We start from the raw sequence: 20567 nt of genomic DNA, 5'->3' as shown, positions 1-20567 counted from the left end.
TTTTCTGTTCCATTCAACACCTGATTGTTTTAATCCATATAAAGCTCGTCTTAATAAACAAACTTTATCATCTTCCTTTTTAAGTTATGTCACCCATTCTCGTGATGTATTCAGAATGTTTATGTCGTGGGTCATCTGCTTGCTTTGTCCAATAGGTTGTCCTGATAGTATTTTGTTTAATAGTTTCGTCAATCCTTGTGGAACTTTCATGTAAACGTTCCCTTTTAGTTCACCGTTTAAATATGCAGTGACTACATCCATTTGATGGATTTCAAGTCCCAATTCGGCTGACAATGCTGCTAAAATTCTGACTGACGTAACTCGAGCTACAGGTGAGTACGTCTCAAACAAATCTTCTCCTGGTCATTGAGAACAACTTTTTGCGACTAGTCTTACTTTCTTCTTTCCAAACATTGAATTTTGGTTTTCTTTTGTTTTAAATATATATCGATTTTCAATTATCTTTCTGTCTCTAGGTTTCTTCACGATTTCCCAAGTTTTATTCTTTATTTGTGCAAAAAGTTCGTCCTCTAAGGCTGCCTCCCAGACTTCTGCATCTTCTGAAATTTCCGCTTCTTCTATTGTCAAGGGATCTTCAGTCAGATTTACAAATTCGCATCTTTCGCTAGCATATCGTTGTCTTCCATTTCAGGATTTATTTCTTCTTCTTGATCTTCTTGAATCATATTGTATATTTGTCTTGGTCTGCCTCGAAATCCAGATTTTTCCAGCCTCGGACGACCGCGGGATCTTTTCACACAGCTTCCAACATGTTACTCTCTCCTCGGTGTTGCGATAGGTGTGCTCGAATCCTCTTGGTCGAGATAGTCATCCTCTTCTGAATCCGTACTTTGATTATCAATTTCACTGTCAATTATAATTTCAATATTCGAAGGCAATGAAGATTTTTAGATTTTTCTGGCTCTTCGAACTTCTCCCCTTCGTTGCCGAGAATGTTCTTATATTCGTTTTTGAAGTACATTTTATCTAACAAGTAACACTACTCAAGTGCCATTCGCCGATATTCTTGAAACTTTGCACACACGTAGTACATCGAAAAACATTAAACACGTGTTTTTTTATTTTGGCTAACAAGGCGTTTTAAGGTTAGAAAACGCATTCGAAAGTTTAACACCATTTAGCACAATGCTAACTAACGCTACTCATGAGTTTCATTCTCTTACAGCTTTTACGACATTTCTCTATCATAATTTCATTGTCTGCGTGTTTTTGAGATCGCTAATGACGATTTTGACATCAGTTATATCAATGTAGAGGCTGATGAAAAATGGCAAATTTAATAGTAGTCTTACGAAGGATGTCAAAATGTGACTGGGCAAATATCGGTGGGCAAACTTCTTAACACCCTTCTTTAAAATGACGGAAACAATAAGCAAATCACGAAATTTTAAGAAATTGAATCTTATGAAGACAGGATTATTAGGTCTTTTTAATGTTTCCAATTATACAATCTGACATACAGGGCGATCCCGAAAAACGATCCGTCTATAAAATGACGTATTCCTGACACCATTCTAAGAGAATTTTTCCTTTACCAAAATTTGATTTGAAGCGTAGTTTTTGAATTATTAAAGGAAGTAGTTAACGTATGACGGGTCGAATACAAGAGGCAGGCAAGGGTGGCGCGATTCACCGTCAGACGCGGGTGCTTACGCGGGGCGCCTGCTGCGATCAGCTGGTCGCTATACACATACAGACACATATGCGAACACATACATTCTCTGTCTGTCTGTCTGTCTTTCTCTCTCTCTCTCTCATTCGCTCACTCACCTGTATTTTTTTTTTTTTTTTTTTTTACGAGAGAGGGGAAAATGCATTTTATGCATACCCACCGGTCGATCCAGTGAGTTATGTGGGACTCGAGTACCAAGTCGAATTACCAACTCGGTACTCCCTACCCACTAAAAACCCCTCTCTTTTCACGAATTTCCTTTGACACACTGTCCCTCTGACTTCCCGAGATCTGTTTTCACATAACGTCAAAAAATAGTTATCATTACCTTGTTCGATGACTTTTGATGTATTGCTGTAATTGCTTGAAGGAGAAATGAATTTTCCGATAGATCGTACGTTCTCAAATTTAACGTAGATATCACGTTGCAAAAGACAAGAAATCCACACTAAATTATTAACTGAAAGTTTTTCTTCTTTCATGAACTATATTCTTTTATAAACTTTAACGTAATCACATTTATTTACTCACTCGATGAGACGAGAAATTTACTAATGACTCTATCACTAATCACTATTAATCACTGTCGAATAATAACTGTTGGCGATTAAAAATCACTCGATGAAAGAAACACGCGCGGACACGTTACTACACGACCCGACGACGCGACAATGCGACGGTAATTATTCGGCGACTGCAAGCAGTTTTTTGTCATGGTAGATTGCGGTAGGTTAATGTACTACTGGCGCTATCGAACGCGATCATGTGTTCGATTGAAGAATGCGGTAAACATAATAAACATTTAACATATTAATATTATTATTATCATGAATGTGTGTGATATCCATACATCGTATGATATCTATTTAAAAATTAATTAGATTAAATAAGTGTTTTTAAAATATTTATTACTTTTACCATTATCATGTAAAATATTAATATTAAATATTTATTTAACTATTTTATCTATTTATTTATTTATTTATCTATTTCACCTATTTATTTTTAACTATTTATTATCAATGACCGATTTTCGATCATTGATAATAAATAGTTAAAAATAAATAGGTGAAATAGATAAATAAATAAATAAATAGATAAAATAGTTAAATAAATATTTAATATTAATATTTTACATGATAATGGTAAAAGTAATAAATATTTTAAAAATACTTATTTAATCTAATTAATTTTTAAATAGATATCATACGATGTATGGATATCACACACATTCATGATAATAATAATATTAATATGTTAAATGTTTATTATGTTTACCGCATTCTTCAATCGAACACATGATCGCGTTCGATAGCGCCAGTAGTACATTAACCTACCGCAACCTACCATGACAAAAAACTGCTTGCAGTCGCCGAATAATTACCGTCGCATTGTCGCGTCGTCGCGTCGTGTAGTAACATGTCCGCGCGTGTTTCTTTCATCGAGTGATTTTTAATTGCCAACAGTTATTATTCGACAGTGATTAATAGTGATTAGTGATAGAGTCATTAGTAAATTTCTCGTCTCATCGAGTGAGTAAATAAATGTGATTACGTTAAAGTTTATAAAAGAATATAGTTCATGAAAGAAGAAAAACTTTCAGTTAATAATTTAGTGTGGATTTCTTGTCTTTTGCAACGTGATATCTACGTTAAATTTGAGAACGTACGATCTATCGGAAAATTCATTTCTCCTTCAAGCAATTACAGCAATACATCAAAAGTCATCGAAAAAGGTAATGATAACTATTTTTTGACGTTATGTTAAAACAGATCTCGGGAAGTCAGAGGGACAGTGTGTCAAAGGAAATTCGTGAAAAGAGAGGGGTTTTTAGTGGGTAGGGAGTACCGAGTTGGTAATTCGACTTGGTACTCGAGTCCCACATAACTCAAAGGATCGACCGGTGGGTATGCATAAAATGCATTTTCCCCTCTCTCGTAAAAACAAAAAAAATTACAGGTGAGTGAGCGAATGAGAGAGAGAGAGAGAGAGAGAGAGAGAGAGAGACAGACAGACAGACAGAGAATGTACGTGTTCGCATGTGTGTCTGTATGTGTATAGCGACCAGCTAATCGCAGCAGGCGCCCCGCGTAAGCACCCGCGTCTGACGGTGAATCGCGCCACCCTTGCCTGCCTCTTGTATTCGACCCGTCATACGTTAACTACTTCCTTTAATAATTCAAAAACTACGCTTTAAATCAAATTTTGGTAAAGGAAAAATTGTCTTAGAATGGTATCAGGAATACGTCATTTTATAGACGGATCGTTTTTCGAGATCGCCCTGTATAGTAATCAGAACGGCCGATGGTAACTTATATGTTCAAGTTTCGTCTAACATGCTTACGATACCACAATTTGCACATATATTGTCAAAATGAATTATATTTTTACCGCATTTCATTATCATTATTGCAACTTTTGCTAATACCATTCATAACGAATAAGGGTTCATCAATCGTTTTTAAAGGTTGAAATCAGGGAGCAATACGACAGGCTTCTGATTACAATAAGTTATATTCACGAAGTATTATCTTTTTTCATTGCGTATTTTCGAACTACAATTGATAACAATTAGTTTTCACAGCACGGCTTTAATATTTTCTACATTGTATATCTCTTTGAATACAATTTACAACAAATAGGTTTTCATCAGCTGTTTCCACGTCTACTATTTGTTATTAATTGTAATAACGTTAAGTACTATTCTTTCTCCGCGTTTTTCTCGAAAAAATTCATCAAAACATGTCTATGAATCCAAAAAATATTCTTTACGTTTACTAACACATAGTTTCAGTGATTCGCAGTATGATGTTGAATCGATTGTGACAGAAGATGAAAGATCATTTGCAGCTTATTTGGAAGATCTCATTAAATTCTTCTGTTGGTTCCAACGTGTTCACTGAAACTTACGAAACATTGTGTTATAATGATGACAGCGTAATATCTGATGCTGTTGAAGTCGATGACGATTTTGAAGATGACTTTGAATGTGTTGTTCAAGATGATAAAAAACTGAAAGTTGAGATAGACGTTGATTATAAAAACAGAGCGGTCAAGTTTTGGCGATCTGCTAAAAATGGTAACATGAGCTTTAGTACGGTAAAAAGTAGATTTAAGAGGGTTCCAGATAAAAAAACTTACAGGTGGGAAGCACAAGTAGCGGAGGGAGGCACAAGGAATGAGAAATTGTTTCGTATCAGTACATATGTTTTAGATCAATTCAAAAATGCTATGGAAAAATCACTACCTGTTCTTGATTTAGAGTTGAAAAGATGGGCTTTGAAAGCAAGGGATGATGTTAAACTATCAAATAAACTCTTCTCTGCTTCTTCCAAATGGATCCATACTTTCAAAGTGAGACATGGAATAGTACCTAGAAAGATTAACAAGTTTGTTACGAAAACCCAGATAACGAGTAAAGAAACTCTCGTACAGAAGAGTAATGAATTCGTTGCAACAGTGAGATCAGAAATATTATCTATAGGAGAAGATAATGTATTCAATTCTGATCAATCAGGCTTTAATTTAGAATCACATGCAGGGCGTACATTGTCATTTAAAGGTACTTTGAAAGTTGAATGCTTGGCTCAATCTATAAATTCACTGACTCACAGCTACACTATACAGCCTTTTATATCTGCAAGTGGGGTCTTAAAATCACCTTTGCTAATAGTGTTACAAGAGACACAAGGTAAATTTGGTCCGATCGTCAGAAACAATATTTATAAAGCTGAAAATATTCTTGTGCTTGCTTCGAAATCTGGCAAACTTTCATCAGATCTTGCTGTAAAATGGTTTGTCGATGCTTTTTTGCCTAATGTTAATGAAGCATCGGCTCTATGTTTAGACTCTTGGACTGGACAAACGGAAGAAAAGTTCGATGTTATAGATAAGCGTGGTAAAAGAGTCAAAATTTTAACTATTCCCGCAGGGACAACTGGTATGATCCAGCCATTAGATGTTTATACATTCAGACCATGGAAGAACTTTCTTAAACATTTCTCGGACTTAATCATACTATATAACTACGGCATCAATTTACATTTGAGGAATAACATCTTAAAGATTCAGTCATTGATTCATAACCAGTTCTCATCACCAAGAGTTGTAAATTTATTCAAATACGCTTGGTGGAAAAGCGGGTATACTTCAGAAAAACCAGAAAAATGTGCAACACCTGTGGAATACTGCTTCGAGAATTGTGGTACACACTGTAGGTTTTGCACAAACATTTCCATCATAAAATGCGCTTGGTGCAACGAATCTTTATGTATACAACACCTTTTTGCTCCAGACTATAATGCTTCTCCTCACTACTGCAAAATATACGTGAAATGAAGGCAATATTTTTAATTCCATCCTTTTCTTTTCAACAAGATATGGGGAATTAAAATTCAAGTATATGGAGAAGGCCGCACCTTGTCTTCAGTGGCCGGGTCAAATCTCTATCTTGCCTTCACTGGTCGGGTAGTACCACTATCTTGCCTTCACTGGTCGGGTAGTACCACTATCTTGCCTTCACTGGTCGGGTATAGTACCACTATCTTGCCTTCACTGGTCGGGTAGTACCACTATCTTGCCTTCACTGGTCGGGTAGTACCACTATCTTGCCTTCACTGGTTGGGTATAGTACCACTATCTTGCCTTCACTGGCTGGGTAGACCTTCCCATTGCCTTCAGTTTCCGCCATTTGGATGCGTCATATTGAATTTTTCATCCGCCACCTCTAGATTGATATAACTGTTGCCAAAATCGTAATCATGTATCTAATAAACTTCGCAAGTGGCGTTAAATAAAGTTTTTGAAACTTCTGCGATTTTGTCCACCATTTTGTATTTGCCATTCTGAATCTCGTTAAACTGATGTCAAAATCGTCATTAGCGATCTCAAAAACACGCAGACAATGAAATTATGATAGAGAAATGTCGTAAAAGCTGTAAGAGAATGACACTCATGAGTAGCGTTAGTTAGCATTGTGCTAAATGGTGTTAAACTTTCGAATGCGTTTTCTAACCTTAAAACGCCTTGTTAGGCAAAATAAAAAAACACGTGTTTAATGTTTTTCGATGTACTACGAGTGTGCAAAGTTTCAAGAATATCGGCGAATGGCACTTGAGTAGTGTTATTTGTAAGAATTTTACATCTCTACTTATAATGATTTTTTGCGTTTTTGGATTCCACAATCGATATGCTTTTGATTCCGATGAATATCCAATCATAATGCAATCGAAAGAATTTGAATCAAACTTTCCTTTTTGAATGCTTTTATTTAGTACAAACGCTTTTGTGCCGAATATCTTGAAGTAATTCACAGATGGAATCTTCCCAGTCTAGAATTTATGCGGGGTTTCTCCATTTAAGGGTTTTGTTGGGCATCTATTTCTCACGTAATTTGCTGTGTTCACAGCTTCGGCCCAGAAGACCCTTGACATTTCTGCTTGTCTCATCATACATTTTGCCATTTCATTGAGTGTTCTATTTTTTTCTTCTGCTAGTCCATTTTGCTGTGGTGTGTGTGGAGCACTCAGTCTTCTTTTGATTCCGTTTTTCTCCATATATTCGTCGAATTGCTTGTTGCAATATTCTCTTCCGTTGTCGGATTGGAGTGTTTTAATTTGTTTGCCGGTGAATGTTTCTGCCATTTGTTTGTATACAGGTATTTTAAATTTTTCCAGGACCTTCTGATTTGTTTTTAAGAAAGTAGACTTCACTCTATCTTGAGAAGTCATCGATAAAGGTTACGTAAAACCTCCACTGTGAGATGCATGTCTAAAAGGTCCACTAACATCACTGTGTATAATCTCCAGTACCTCGCTTGTTCGATTTTCTTTCGATGTTGGAAACGGAACTGTGACTTGTTTTTCACGTATACATACTTCGCAGTCTTTCAATTTATTAGCTGAATTTATTTTTATTCCGTGGACTATTTCTTTTTCGATTATATATTTCAGGTCATGATTATTCAGATGACCCATTTTACAATGCCATTTGTCTAATTCATCTCTCGGAAAACATTCAACATTAGCATTGTTTGCTTCTTCGTTGCCTTTTCTGACATAGTACAAGTCGCCGATTCTGTCAGCAATTATTAGTGTTTTATTATTTTCATCATTGACAGTAGCATCGTTCTTTCGAAATTTTACTGTATAACCATGATCTGTTATTTTTGACACTGATAACAAATTGGTCCTGAGGTCAGTAATGTATAATACTCTGTCTAATTCATAGTTTTCTCCGTTTTTCCGTCGTTGATATTTACATTTACTTTACCGACGCCACTTATTTTCATCGAATCATTATTCGCAAGACTTAAAAATCTGTCGATTTGTTTAAAATTCTAAAATAACTTTTTGTTTGCGCTCATGTGTGATGTGCAACCACTATCTAGACACCATGATTTTTTTTTATTGTCTCAACATTCAATAAGGCCACTTCTTCAAGAACCTCTGCTGCTGCTGCTGCCTCGGAGTCTTCCTCTTCGATTTGGTTTGCGCGTACGCCAGCACCGCGTGCACGACAATGTCTATCAAAATAATTTAGTCCACCACATTTATGACATTTTAAATCATTTTCGTTTGATTTTTTTTCTTATTTTCGCTTACCCGTGAAACGATCATTTGATTCGTACTGTTCACTTTGACGAGGTTGATTGCCGTGACTGTTTTTCCAATTTTTATTTCCGCGGCTTCTAAATATACCGCAACTGTCTGACTGTTTTGCAAACATTGCATCTTGTTCGTTACTTTCTTTGGCCTTTCTTGATTCTGCTTCTTCCAGTATTTTTATTTTTAGCATCTCGGGTTTAGGTAGTTCATCCCTGGATTCCATCGATACGCGGAAATTTTTGCACGATTCAGGTAAGCTGTATAATAATAGAATCGCCAATAAATCTTCGTTTATTTGCAAACCGATTTCTTCTAGCCTGTCGACAGCTTCAAAAAATTCTGAAATGTGATCTCTTACATTTCCTCCTTCACTCATCTTTGATAAAGTTATCTTCTTTAATAACATAGCTTTTCGCGCTGGACCTGACGATCTATATATGTTCCTCAGCTTCAACCATAATTCCCGCGACATGATCGTCCCCTTTGCATGTTTTAATTCTGATGGGCTGATATTTAAAATCAAATCGGCTTTCGCAGCCTGATCTCTTTCGTTACATTCGGTTATTAATGTCTGATTTGCTGCTGTTGGTTCTGGCTTTGGAATCGTTCCGTTCACATAACCAAGATCTTTTTATTTAAACGCCTCCATTTGTATACTCCACGTGTCATAATTATCTGCTCTCAGTGATTCGATTGATAAATGCGTCGTGGCCATTTTTAATCAAGAGATTTTTCTATGTTTATACGTAATAATCCTACTGACGTTCGGACGCTTAACCTCACTTTCGGCTACAACACAAAAAATACGTTATATGTATATCTCCTGAGATCTGGGTCCATAACCTGTTATACTAATCTAATAGTAATAATAGGGTGAGCAAAAGAAAATCGTTGGATCACAATCATTCTTTCTTTAGTTATACTATTTATTGATACAAAACGGCTCTTTCTTTATGTTACACATATACAGGGTGATTCAAAATAACCTAATTGTCCTTAAAATGACACATTCTTGAGTCAATTCTAAGACGATTTTTCCTTTGGCAAAATTTCGTCCGACGCTTAGTTTTTGAATTATTAAAAGAAGTAATTAACTTATGACGGATCGGATACAAGAGGCAGGCAAGGGTGGCGCGATTCACCGTCAGACGCGGGTGCTTACGCGGGGCGCCTGCTGCGATCACCTGATCGCTACAGACATACACATGCGAATACATACATTCTCATTCTCTCTCTATCTCTCTCTGCCTCTCTCTCTCCCTCCCTCACTCTCTCTCTCTCTCTCTCTCATTTGCTTACTCACTTTGTCATTATTATTCTTACTTAAATTATTATTTACTTTTTATTATTATACATTTTCGCTTTAATTATTATTATTATTTTAAATTGTACTGTTTTTTGTTTTTTTTTTTTACGAGAGAGGGGAAAATGCATTTTATGCATACTCACCGGGCGGTCCGGTGAGTTATGTGGGACTCGAGTACCAAGTCGAATTACCAACTCGGTACTCCCTACCCACTAAAAACCCCTCTCTTTCGCGAATTTTCTCTAACACTGTTTATTTGACATCCCGAAATCTGTTTTCACACAACACTAAAGAATAGTTATTATTACCTTGTTCGATGTATTGCTGTAATTCCTTGAGAAATGAATTTTCCGATAGATCGTACTTTCACTCAAATTGAACGTAGATATCACGTTCTAAAGGACAGAGATCCACACTAAATAATTAATCGAAAGTTCTTTTTTCTTTTATAAACTGTATTCTTTTATAAACTTCAACATAATCACTTTCATTCACTCACTCGATAAGACGAGAAATTTACCAATGACTCTATCACTAATCACTATCAATCACTATCGAATAATCACTGTTGGCAATTAAAAACCACTCGATTAAAGAAAGACACGCGCACATACGTTATTACACGACGCGACAACGCGACGATATTTACCCGGCGACAGCAAACAGTTTTTGGTTATGGTAGGTTACGGTAAGTTAAGGTACTAACAGCGCTGTCGAACGTGAACATGTGTTTGATTGAAGACGCGACAATTTAGCGTATAATATTATTATCATATGATATTTATACATCGTATATTTGTTTTAAAATTAATTAGAATAAATAAATGTTTAATACTTTCACTATTAATGTTAAATATTATTTATTATTAATACTAAATATTATTATTAAATATTCTTAAATATTATTATTAATATTAAATATTTATTTATTATTATTAAATAGTATTATTAATATTAAATATTTATTTATTATTATTAAATATTATTATGTATATTGAATATTTATTTATTATTATTAATATTAAATATATTCATTTATTATTATTAAATATTTATTAAACTATTATCTGATTGAAAATCGATACTCATATGAAAATAATATGAAAAAATATCATTAAATTCTGGCGTTTCAATCTCTCTTGGTTTTTTCTTATGGTTTTAAAAACGAAAGAAAATGTTCCAAATGTTCAAAAATACTGGTCGCTCTGAAAAGAGCGGATTGTTTCTGATCGCCCTAAAATGGGCGGATTAATTTAGAAATCATAGTAGGTGCTCGAAACGGCTCCCATCCATCCTAACGCAAACTCTCATGCATTTCAATAAATTTTCTTGGACATTCTTCATTACGTCTTCTTCGATAGACCATATGGCATATCGTAATCTTGTTTCTAAATCTTCAATGTCTTCAGGAAGCGTTTTATAAATTTTTTCTTTGCAATATCCCCAAAGAAAAAAATCCAATGGATTGAGATCCGGAGATCTTGCAGGCCAACGTATCGGATCATATCGGCCCATCCAGCGTCCAGGAAACTCGTTGTTTAAAAAATTCGTCACAATTCTGGCATTGTGAGGTGTAATAACGTAATCTTCTAATCATCTTCTAATCATCTAATTTCTTTAATCGAGTGGTTTTTAATTGCCAACAGTGATTATTCGACAGTGATTGATAGTGATTAGTGATAGAGTCATTGGTAAATTTCTCGTCTTATCGAGTGAGTGAATGAAAGTGATTATGTTGAAGTTTATAAAAGAATACAGTTTATAAAAGAAAAAAGAACTTTCGATTAATTATTTAGTGTGGATCTCTGTCCTTTAGAACGTGATATCTACGTTCAATTTGAGTGAAAGTACGATCTATCGGAAAATTCATTTCTCAAGGAATTACAGCAATACATCGAACAAGGTAATAATAACTATTCTTTAGTGTTGTGTGAAAACAGATTTCGGGATGTCAAATAAACAGTGTTAGAGAAAATTCGCGAAAGAGAGGGGTTTTTAGTGGGTAGGGAGTACCGAGTTGGTAATTCGACTTGGTACTCGAGTCTCACATAACTCACCGGACCGCCCGGTGAGTATGCATAAAATGCATTTTCCCCTCTCTCGTAAAAAAAAAAAACAAAAAACAGTACAATTTAAAATAATAATAATAATTAAAGCGAAAATGTATAATAATAAAAAGTAAATAATAATTTAAGTAAGAATAATAATGACAAAGTGAGTAAGCAAATGAGAGAGAGAGAGAGAGAGGCAGAGAGAGATAGAGAGAGAATGAGAATGTATGTATTCGCATGTGTATGTCTGTAGCGATCAGGTGATCGCAGCAGGCGCCCCGCGTAAGCACCCGCGTCTGACGGTGAATCGCGCCACCCTTGCCTGCCTCTTGTATCCGACCCGTCATAAGTTAATTACTTCTTTTAATAATTCAAAAACTAAGCGTCGGATGAAATTTTGCCAAAGGAAAAATCGTCTTAGAATTGACTCAAGAATGTGTCATTTTAAGGACAATTAGGTTATTTTGAATCACCCTGTAGATGAGACTTCGCGCAGAGAGCAAGAGGCAACGAACGAATGAAAGAAATATGCAATAGATATCAAAGAGAGCACCACCTGATGTCAGTGCCGTCATAATACTTTGTTGTTCCAACAAATATTAATATTAAGAAATAAATATATTAAAATAAAAATTAATTAAATATAAAAGTAAATAAAATAAAATAAATATATTAAAATAAAAATATATTAAAAAATAAAAATTAAATAGATTTTAAATCTTTAATTGGAATAATATATTTCTGTTTTTGAGTCACGTTCTTCTGTAGATTTTTGCGTAACGGAATTGAAGATAACAGGATTAAAGTCTCTTATCTGCAAAAATTAAAATTTAATAATACAAAAACTTACATGATAGAAATACATACATGATAGAAATACATACAAAAAATATGTAAAAATATGTACAAATATATAAAAGTAAAAAAAAGATATTTTAATCTCTCAATATGTATAGATGGAATCGCTGTTAGTTTTTTTTGCAGATTTAAAAGAACAATCATTATTAAAATGTTGAAAACAAATTCTACTGGATTTTGAAGGTTTCCAATTTAACTTATTCACAAATTGCATCCAAACTTCTCGTTGTGGTATGTTTTTAGGAAACCTTTTGCAAACAAAGTTTATTCAAAATAATTACAAAATTAAAAACAATTTATCTCGACAGTATCATTATTAATTATATGTTCTATTTTTATATCAAATATTTTACTTGAGAAACTAACCTATAAACTTATAAAAATATTATCTTATGTTACTTAGAAATGATAAGACACAGGAAGACCATTATGATTAATACTTTTAGAATATCCGCAAATACCAGGCAGTGGAATCACCGATTTCGCTCAATTTGAAATATATTATAATTCCATTCTCCTATTAATTCGTAAAATAATACGACCTACCTCTCAAGTATTCGCGAGAAAAACGTGTTTAAAAATTTATATGCTCGTTATGTGCCGAACGGAAAAGGCAGATTTTCAGGTAGCGGCATAGCGTAGCGCATGAAGCGCATGATTAGTACGCTGCTTGTCGCTGCTTCATACAGCAACAAACCATTTTTGAATTTAACGAATTACTTGTTTATTAAAATTACTTATATATTGAATAGAGTTCTAACCGCACTATCACTACTTGCCACTACTTACTGCTACATACACATCTTATATTCGTGAGATGACGTCAAGTCCGCTATAATGAACACAGTGTGACGTAGTCGGCATCATCTCCCACTTTTAAAAATAAATGCTCCTTTCTTTACTTTTTATTCAATGGAGATAGGTTACTAAACATCATTGACCAATGATGGCGATTATATTCTTCGGAGGAATAACTATGGTTAGTCAATGACACTCACAAAGGGAACACCAGGCAGTGGAATCACCAATTTCGCTCAACTTGAAATATATTATAGTTGCATTAAAACTCATTGATTTTATTTATTTGTTACGCAATGAAAATTATAAATAATTATTGTTAATTAATTTTAAATTTTTTATGCAATAAACATTTTATAAAAGGAAAGTAGACAGAGAAAATCAATAAGAAAATTTATTTCTTTTCATAAACCTCATTGTGTGTAAAAAAAAAGACTTTTATTTTTAATAAAATATATTATTCATAAGCATTTAATCAATCAAAATAAAATTCACAAGAGTATTTTACACTCTTACAGTTACACTTTTAAGGTGACATTTAATAAATTGTAAATAAATTGTAAATAAAATCAATGAGTTTTAAATATAATAATTTCATAATTATAACATTAATTTGTATGTTAAAATACTAAAAATATATAATACAATACTATATAATATATAATACAATAATTCGATTCAATGGATTAAAGAAAAAAAATTCAGAAATCGAAATCTGAAAAGATTTGAAGCAGCGACAAGCAGCGTACTAATCATGCGCTTCATGCGCTACGCTATGCCGCTACTTGAAAATCTGCCTTTTCCGTTCGGCACATAACGAGCATATAAATTTTTAAACACGTTTTTCTCGCGAATACTTGAGAGGTAGGTCGTATTATTTTACTACGAATTAATAGGAGAATGGAATTATAATATATTTCAAATTGAGCGAAATCGGTGATTCCACTGCCTGGTATTTCCCTTGTTAGTAAAAACGTTTTAATGATGTATTAATGACTTATTATAAGTCATTAAAACGTTATTAAGACATCTTTAGATGACATCATGTTTGCTGGGTTATCTTAGAGGGATTAGCCCTTATCATTCGAAAATAATTTCATAATTTAATGACAAAATGATGTCATAATTTATCATTCGTGAATGTTGCAAATGCTTGAAGGATAAAATCACTTTGCGTGTGTACATACATATGTATATGAATGACTGAAAGCTGAAAGACGCAAAAATATATTTTTTTGGATATGAATTTTTAAGATTTTGGGATTGATTGCATGAATTTTCGAACTGGTTGCAATTGGAACCTTATATTAATATTATATAAGCAAATGCCATTAATTTTCTATTATGGTTTTAGTTCTAAAAATATCTTGACAGAAAATGTGATACGAAGAATTCGTATGATACAAAAATTGCGGATAAGCTTCTCAATAGTTGCGTGGTGCTCTTGATGTTAGTCTGAATTTCTTTTAAACTTGGCACCGCGTCGCTACCGCATTATTTGATTACGAAACCAATTAATTTTTTTTAATTGAGCTATCATTGTGTTATATGAAAATATAAATGATCATTGTGTTATATGAAAATATTATTTTTTGTACGCAGGTACAAAGCAGGTTCTACGATCAATGTAACTGTTCGCCTTACAGCTAGTCACATGGGTTATTTCGAATTCAGTGTTTGTCCATTGAAAACAGAAAAGGGATTAGAAACAGACAAATGCTTCGATCAACATTATCTCTTATTAGCGGATGGTAGCGGCCACAAATTCCCTATTAATACCTATGGGGCAAAAGACCTTGTTGTCAGACTGGTTCTACCAAAAGATGTCACATGTAAACACTGCGTACTCAGGTTAGTAGAATTAAAAATGTAATTTAACATATCCAATAATATGATAAAATTATTTAATTGTTATTTATTACTGATGTATTAATATTATTATAGTACATTACTTAGCATATTAAAAATCGTTTAAATCTTAAGATTCTTTTCATTATTTTATATATACATATTTTAAATTAGAATTATCAAAACACTTATAGTTTACAAAATATTTTATAATTTATACTAATTGTGATATAAAATGAAAAACATTTTGGTGTCTATTCACTTTTAAAATCATTCTAATAATTTCCCTGTAATCGTTATTATTACTTGTCAAATGCTCCAAATCTTTGAGAATCTATTCCTTCTCTTTTTCGCATTTACTTCTTTTAATTAAAAATTTATATCTATTCTCTCTCTCTCTCTCTCTCTCTCTCTCTCTCTCTCTCTCTCCCTCTCTACCAATTTATTTCACCCATTTATACCTTAATATTTTCTACAATATGTCTAAGACTTACCGTACAAGGTGTTCCATAACGCATTACGTTACGTTAAGTATCAATCATAAACTTAACTCCGTAACTTAACTACGTAAACTTAAACTTCAGTCAATGCAGAGAAAATCGTAACATAGAAACAGTAATGCCCGTTTCTACTAACACGGCTTAAGAAGATAATTTCTAGTGACATTCAATTAACGTAAGTTAACCTGAAAATTGGTTTCTACCGATTATTAACTCAGGTTTAAACGTACATAAACTTAATATATAAGTTTATATTGAACGGCCAATATTGGCCGTTTAGAAGTAGTTGAACTACGGTTAAGAAATATAACTAGCATTTTCTATAATTTCAAACATGACATATAATCTTATATTGTCATCTTCAGATAATGAAAATGTAATCGAAAAATCAAATAGAAGAGAAAGAGAATTTAAACATTAAATATAATTATTAATTATATTTAACGTTATTTAAATTCTCTTTCTCTTCGATTTAATAATTTAATTAAAATATAATTATTAATTATATTAATTATTTTAATTATATTATATTTTTTCGCTTTTACAATTAATTTTCTATATTTTCTATTTTTTATTTTTATATTTTCTTTTCCATTAATATTTTTTATTTTTTATATTTTCTATTTTTTCTATATTTTCTATTATCCTTTTTCTATTAATATTTTCTTTTTTTATATTTTTAACGTGCCCGATCTCATTCAAAGCTCAAGAACAAGCAACAAACTCAAAAATATTGACAAAATTAAAGGTTATATGACAAGATACAATATCATTAGAGCCAACATTAGTCCAATCAATGTGCGAGTTTTAATAAGATTCTAGAGTTATGACATATAAGTTATAAGTTTAGCTAAACGTTTATACTATAATGTTGATAGAAAACAATCAGCATTAAATCTAGGTTTAATTTTAACGAGTTTCGCTAAACTGGAGATTAAGGCGAAGATGGTAGAAACGGGCATAAGTGTGATCAGAACAGATGATGTGCATTGAAGTTTAAGTTTATGTACGAAGTTAACACGTTCGTTGCCAACGAGTATACTCGAATATACTTGGTATATGAGCCTCACTCACCTTAGTAGAAGCGCGCGGCGACAAGAGTCGTCCCACTGTAACCTTATACTAGGCGCGCGGCGAAGCGTTTCTATCATCTTCGCCGCGCGCTTCTACTCACACAGATTGGCCAATCTTCTTTAATTAATTTTTCGTTAATTATTGCGAATATCGCGAAATAATAGAGGTCCTTCCTTCTTAATTTGAGACAATCTACCTTCATACTTCGGGACTGCAAAAAACTTTCAGACACTCTGTATATAATTAGATCGCATTATGCATCTTTTATGATATATAAAATATTTAGTTCAACATAATTAAATAATAATATAACATCTCTATTTATTTCATATAAAATTAAAAAAAAATTTACTTATATACATGGTGATTCAAAATAACCTTATTGTCCTTAAAATGACACATTCTTGAGTCAATTCTAAGACGATTTTTCCTTTGGCAAAATTTCGTCCGACGCTTAGTTTTTGAATTATTAGAGGAAGTAATTAACTTATGACGGGTCGGATACAAGAGGCAGGCAAGAGTGGCGCAATTCACCGTTAGACGCGGGTGCTTATGCGGGGCGCCTGCTGCGATCAGCTGATCGCTACATACACACACATGCGAATACATACATTCTCATTCTCTCTCTCTCTCTCTCTCTCTCTCTCTCTCTCTCTCTCTGCCTCTCTCTCCCTCCCTCACTCTCTCTCTCTCTCTCTCTCATTTGCTTACTCACTTGAAGTCATTATTACTCTTACTTAAATTATTATCTACTTTTTATTATTATACATTTTCACTTTAATTATTATTTTTTTAAATTGTACTTTTTTTTTACGAGAGAGGGGAAAATGCATTTTATGCATACTCACCGGCCGGTCCGGTGAGTTATGTGGGACTCGAGTACCAAGTCGAATTACCAACTCGATACTCCCTACCCACTAAAAACCCCTCTCTTTCGCGAATTTTCTTTAACACTGTTTATTTGACATCCCGAAATCTGTTTTCACACAACATCAAAGAATAGTTATTATTACCTTGTTCGATGCATTGCTGTAATTCCTTGAGGAATGAATTTTCCGACAGATCGTAGTTTCACTCAAATTGAACATAGATATCACGTTCTAAGGGACAGAGATCCACACTAAATAATTAATCGAAAGTTCTTTTTTCTTTTATAAACTGTATTCTTTTATAAACTTCAACATAATCACATTCATTCACTCACTCGATAAGACGAGAAATTTACCAATGACTCTATCACTAATCACTATCAATCACTGTTGAATAATCACTGTTGGCAATTAAAAATCACTCGATTAAAGAAACACACGCGCACATACGTTATTTTCTAGATGATGATTTCAATCGGATACATGCTTCAACAACAGTGCACAACAGTATTGTTTGGAGTACAAACTCAAGTCTATAAAAAAATGAAGGTTTTTATTTGCTCGAATGTCTGTAATAAAAAATGGCCCAAAATATCATACGCATCGGTCAGTTATAAAAGTAGATTCACCATCATTTACCACTTCTACCTTCATTCGCGGATAATAATACGATAGCTACAGTCGTCGACTTATCAGGAAAAACTTTATAACTTCAATAACTACGAAACGGCTTACTTAAAGTTGGTAAAATTAGTGCTTTGAAAAGGTCTCGAGAAGGGCTACAAGAATATGCAATAAAAAGTGGAGGGTTCCATTTCAAAAATTCAAGGTGGCCTTGTCGTGACCTTGGCGACGCCATCCAAGGTCAAACACATGGCGCCAGTAAATAGACCTTTTTACACCCTACAACTTTTGTTTGAAACAATTTTTTGTAAAACTTCTATTTTTTGTGATATTTCGAGGTCCCGACTCTTTCGAACACTTCGTATGCCGTAGCGATGTAATGACACGTTTCCGACCCCAGGTTCATTTGCAAAAAATGATTCTTAGGGTGCCCCCGACAATCTCTGAAAATTTGCCGATTGAATTTCCGAACATCCTGTATAATTGTTAATTGCAAATTAGGGGTAGGAGGGCGGAACCCACTGTATCCACTCATGTATTTTGAAAGATAAAGGGAAGTTGATTCTACATCTAATCTCCCGCTAAGAGTACAGTTTATGCAGATTTATCCAAAATAAGTTCACGGGAACATTGAACTTATTTTGTAAATAACTTTGTAATAAACAACAAGCGATAGCTAAAACTTCTTGCAAATTAATCAGGGACATGTCCCTGACAACACATGTTAAGGTCATCGAAATTGGTGAGGTCGTCGCTAATATGCAGTTTTACCGTATGTACATATTTATAATTAATAAGAGAGAGAGAGAGAGAAGAAGAAGAAGAGAGAGTTTGCATATATTTATAAAAGCGCAAATTTTTCCTAAAATAAAAATTGTGAATTCTATTTCTATACTATACATCACGTGAAATAATTAATAGAAGTAATGATTTCACTAACCTACATATTTGAAATGAAATGTCAATTGTTGAAATATCTATCGAACTATATTTTTGGTTTTTGTAAATTAAAAATAACTGTAAATTGGAGTCAATTGTCATAAAAATTGTTTGTAATGTAGATGTAAAAAATACATATAAATTATTTTATATTAGATGTATTTGCAATAATAGAACAGAGAGAAAAAGAGATTTTTAATAATACTAATAAGAATGCATACATATATGTAAAACATAAATTTATTTTTATATAGAGAAAAACATAAAAAAGAAAACGAAAAGAATAAAAGTAACATGAATTAAAAAAAAAATATAACGAGCAGAGGGAGAAAGAAAGAGAGAGAAAGAGAGAGAGAGAGAGAGAAGGAGGAGCGTGTGAATTTATATTCGAATACATGCAATGAAGCTAAGCGAACAATTGGAGAAAGAGAATGAGCGTATGATGGAGAGAATGGAAAGAGATATGGATATCTTGGAGATGAAAAAAAATATACATATGTGGACACACACACACACACACATACACATGTGATAAAACATTTTTCACGAAAATGAGTATTTTTCAAAAGAAACGCCTGATACGGTACCTCTGCAACACACACACGCGCGCGCGCGCGCGCACACACACACACACACACATACACATGTGCGTGTGTGTGTGTGTATGCGCGCGCGCGCGTGTGTGTTGCAGAGGGACCGTATCAGGCGTTTCTTTTGAAAAATACTCATTTTCGTGAAAAATGTTTTATATAAAAGTTGTAGAGTTTTAAGTAACGCGTTATATATATATATATATATATATATATATATATATATATATCAAGCGACGCGGTAGCATCGCGACGCCAAGTACATAAAAAACAAGATCCGAACATTGAGAGTAACTGTTCTCGACGCGGCGCTACCAAGTAGCTTATCCGGAATTTCACGTCAAGTAAACTTTTGGTTAAGATATTTAATAACCTAAAGCCGCAATAAAAAATCTACTGACACTTTTATAATATAATATGAATACAAGCTTTCGATTGCGACCAGTTTGAATAAAATCGGTGCAGTCAATCCCGAGAAATGATGATTGCATATCAAAATTGTGACATTTTACGTTCTCCTCCATCAGGATTTTCTTCAGACTTACGTACGCATGCTCGCACGCACACAAGCAAAGCGAGTTTATCCTTCAAGCGGCGTTCACATCGTGCATATACGATTATTCGCTGGGTGTGCAAATTCTTTAAAAGCAAATCATATATATGTATGTGCGTGCATACGAGTGATATGTATGTGTATTTGCATAGGTGAGATTAATTTATCGTATAGTAATCAAAAACTACCCTTTCGGGGTGGAATTTAATATTTCAGAAATGCAAAAATATGGAAATCTAATATCTCGCAAACGGTATAC

General features: G+C 33.5%; 1 protein-coding gene across 1 annotated transcript in view; it reads left to right on the top strand.

The window, feature by feature from the left end:
- The window catches only part of LOC145968271 (uncharacterized), a 91715-nt gene that overhangs the window by 58091 nt on the left and 13057 nt on the right, over window positions 1-20567 (top strand). Inside the window, exon 3 of the mRNA XM_083093653.1 lies at window positions 14914-15162. Coding sequence (XP_082949779.1) covers window positions 14914-15162 — 249 coding nt within the window. The remainder of the gene's footprint in view (window positions 1-14913; window positions 15163-20567) is intronic.

The sequence above is a fragment of the Camponotus vicinus genome, unplaced genomic scaffold (assembly GCF_025532165.1).
Source record: "Camponotus vicinus isolate PSW18456_S1 unplaced genomic scaffold, iyCamVici1.0 SCAF_3, whole genome shotgun sequence".
In the NCBI taxonomy this organism is placed as follows: domain Eukaryota; kingdom Metazoa; phylum Arthropoda; class Insecta; order Hymenoptera; family Formicidae; genus Camponotus; species Camponotus vicinus.
The sequence above is the reverse complement of the archived record's forward strand: the minus strand, read 5'-3'. Positions and strand labels throughout refer to the sequence as shown.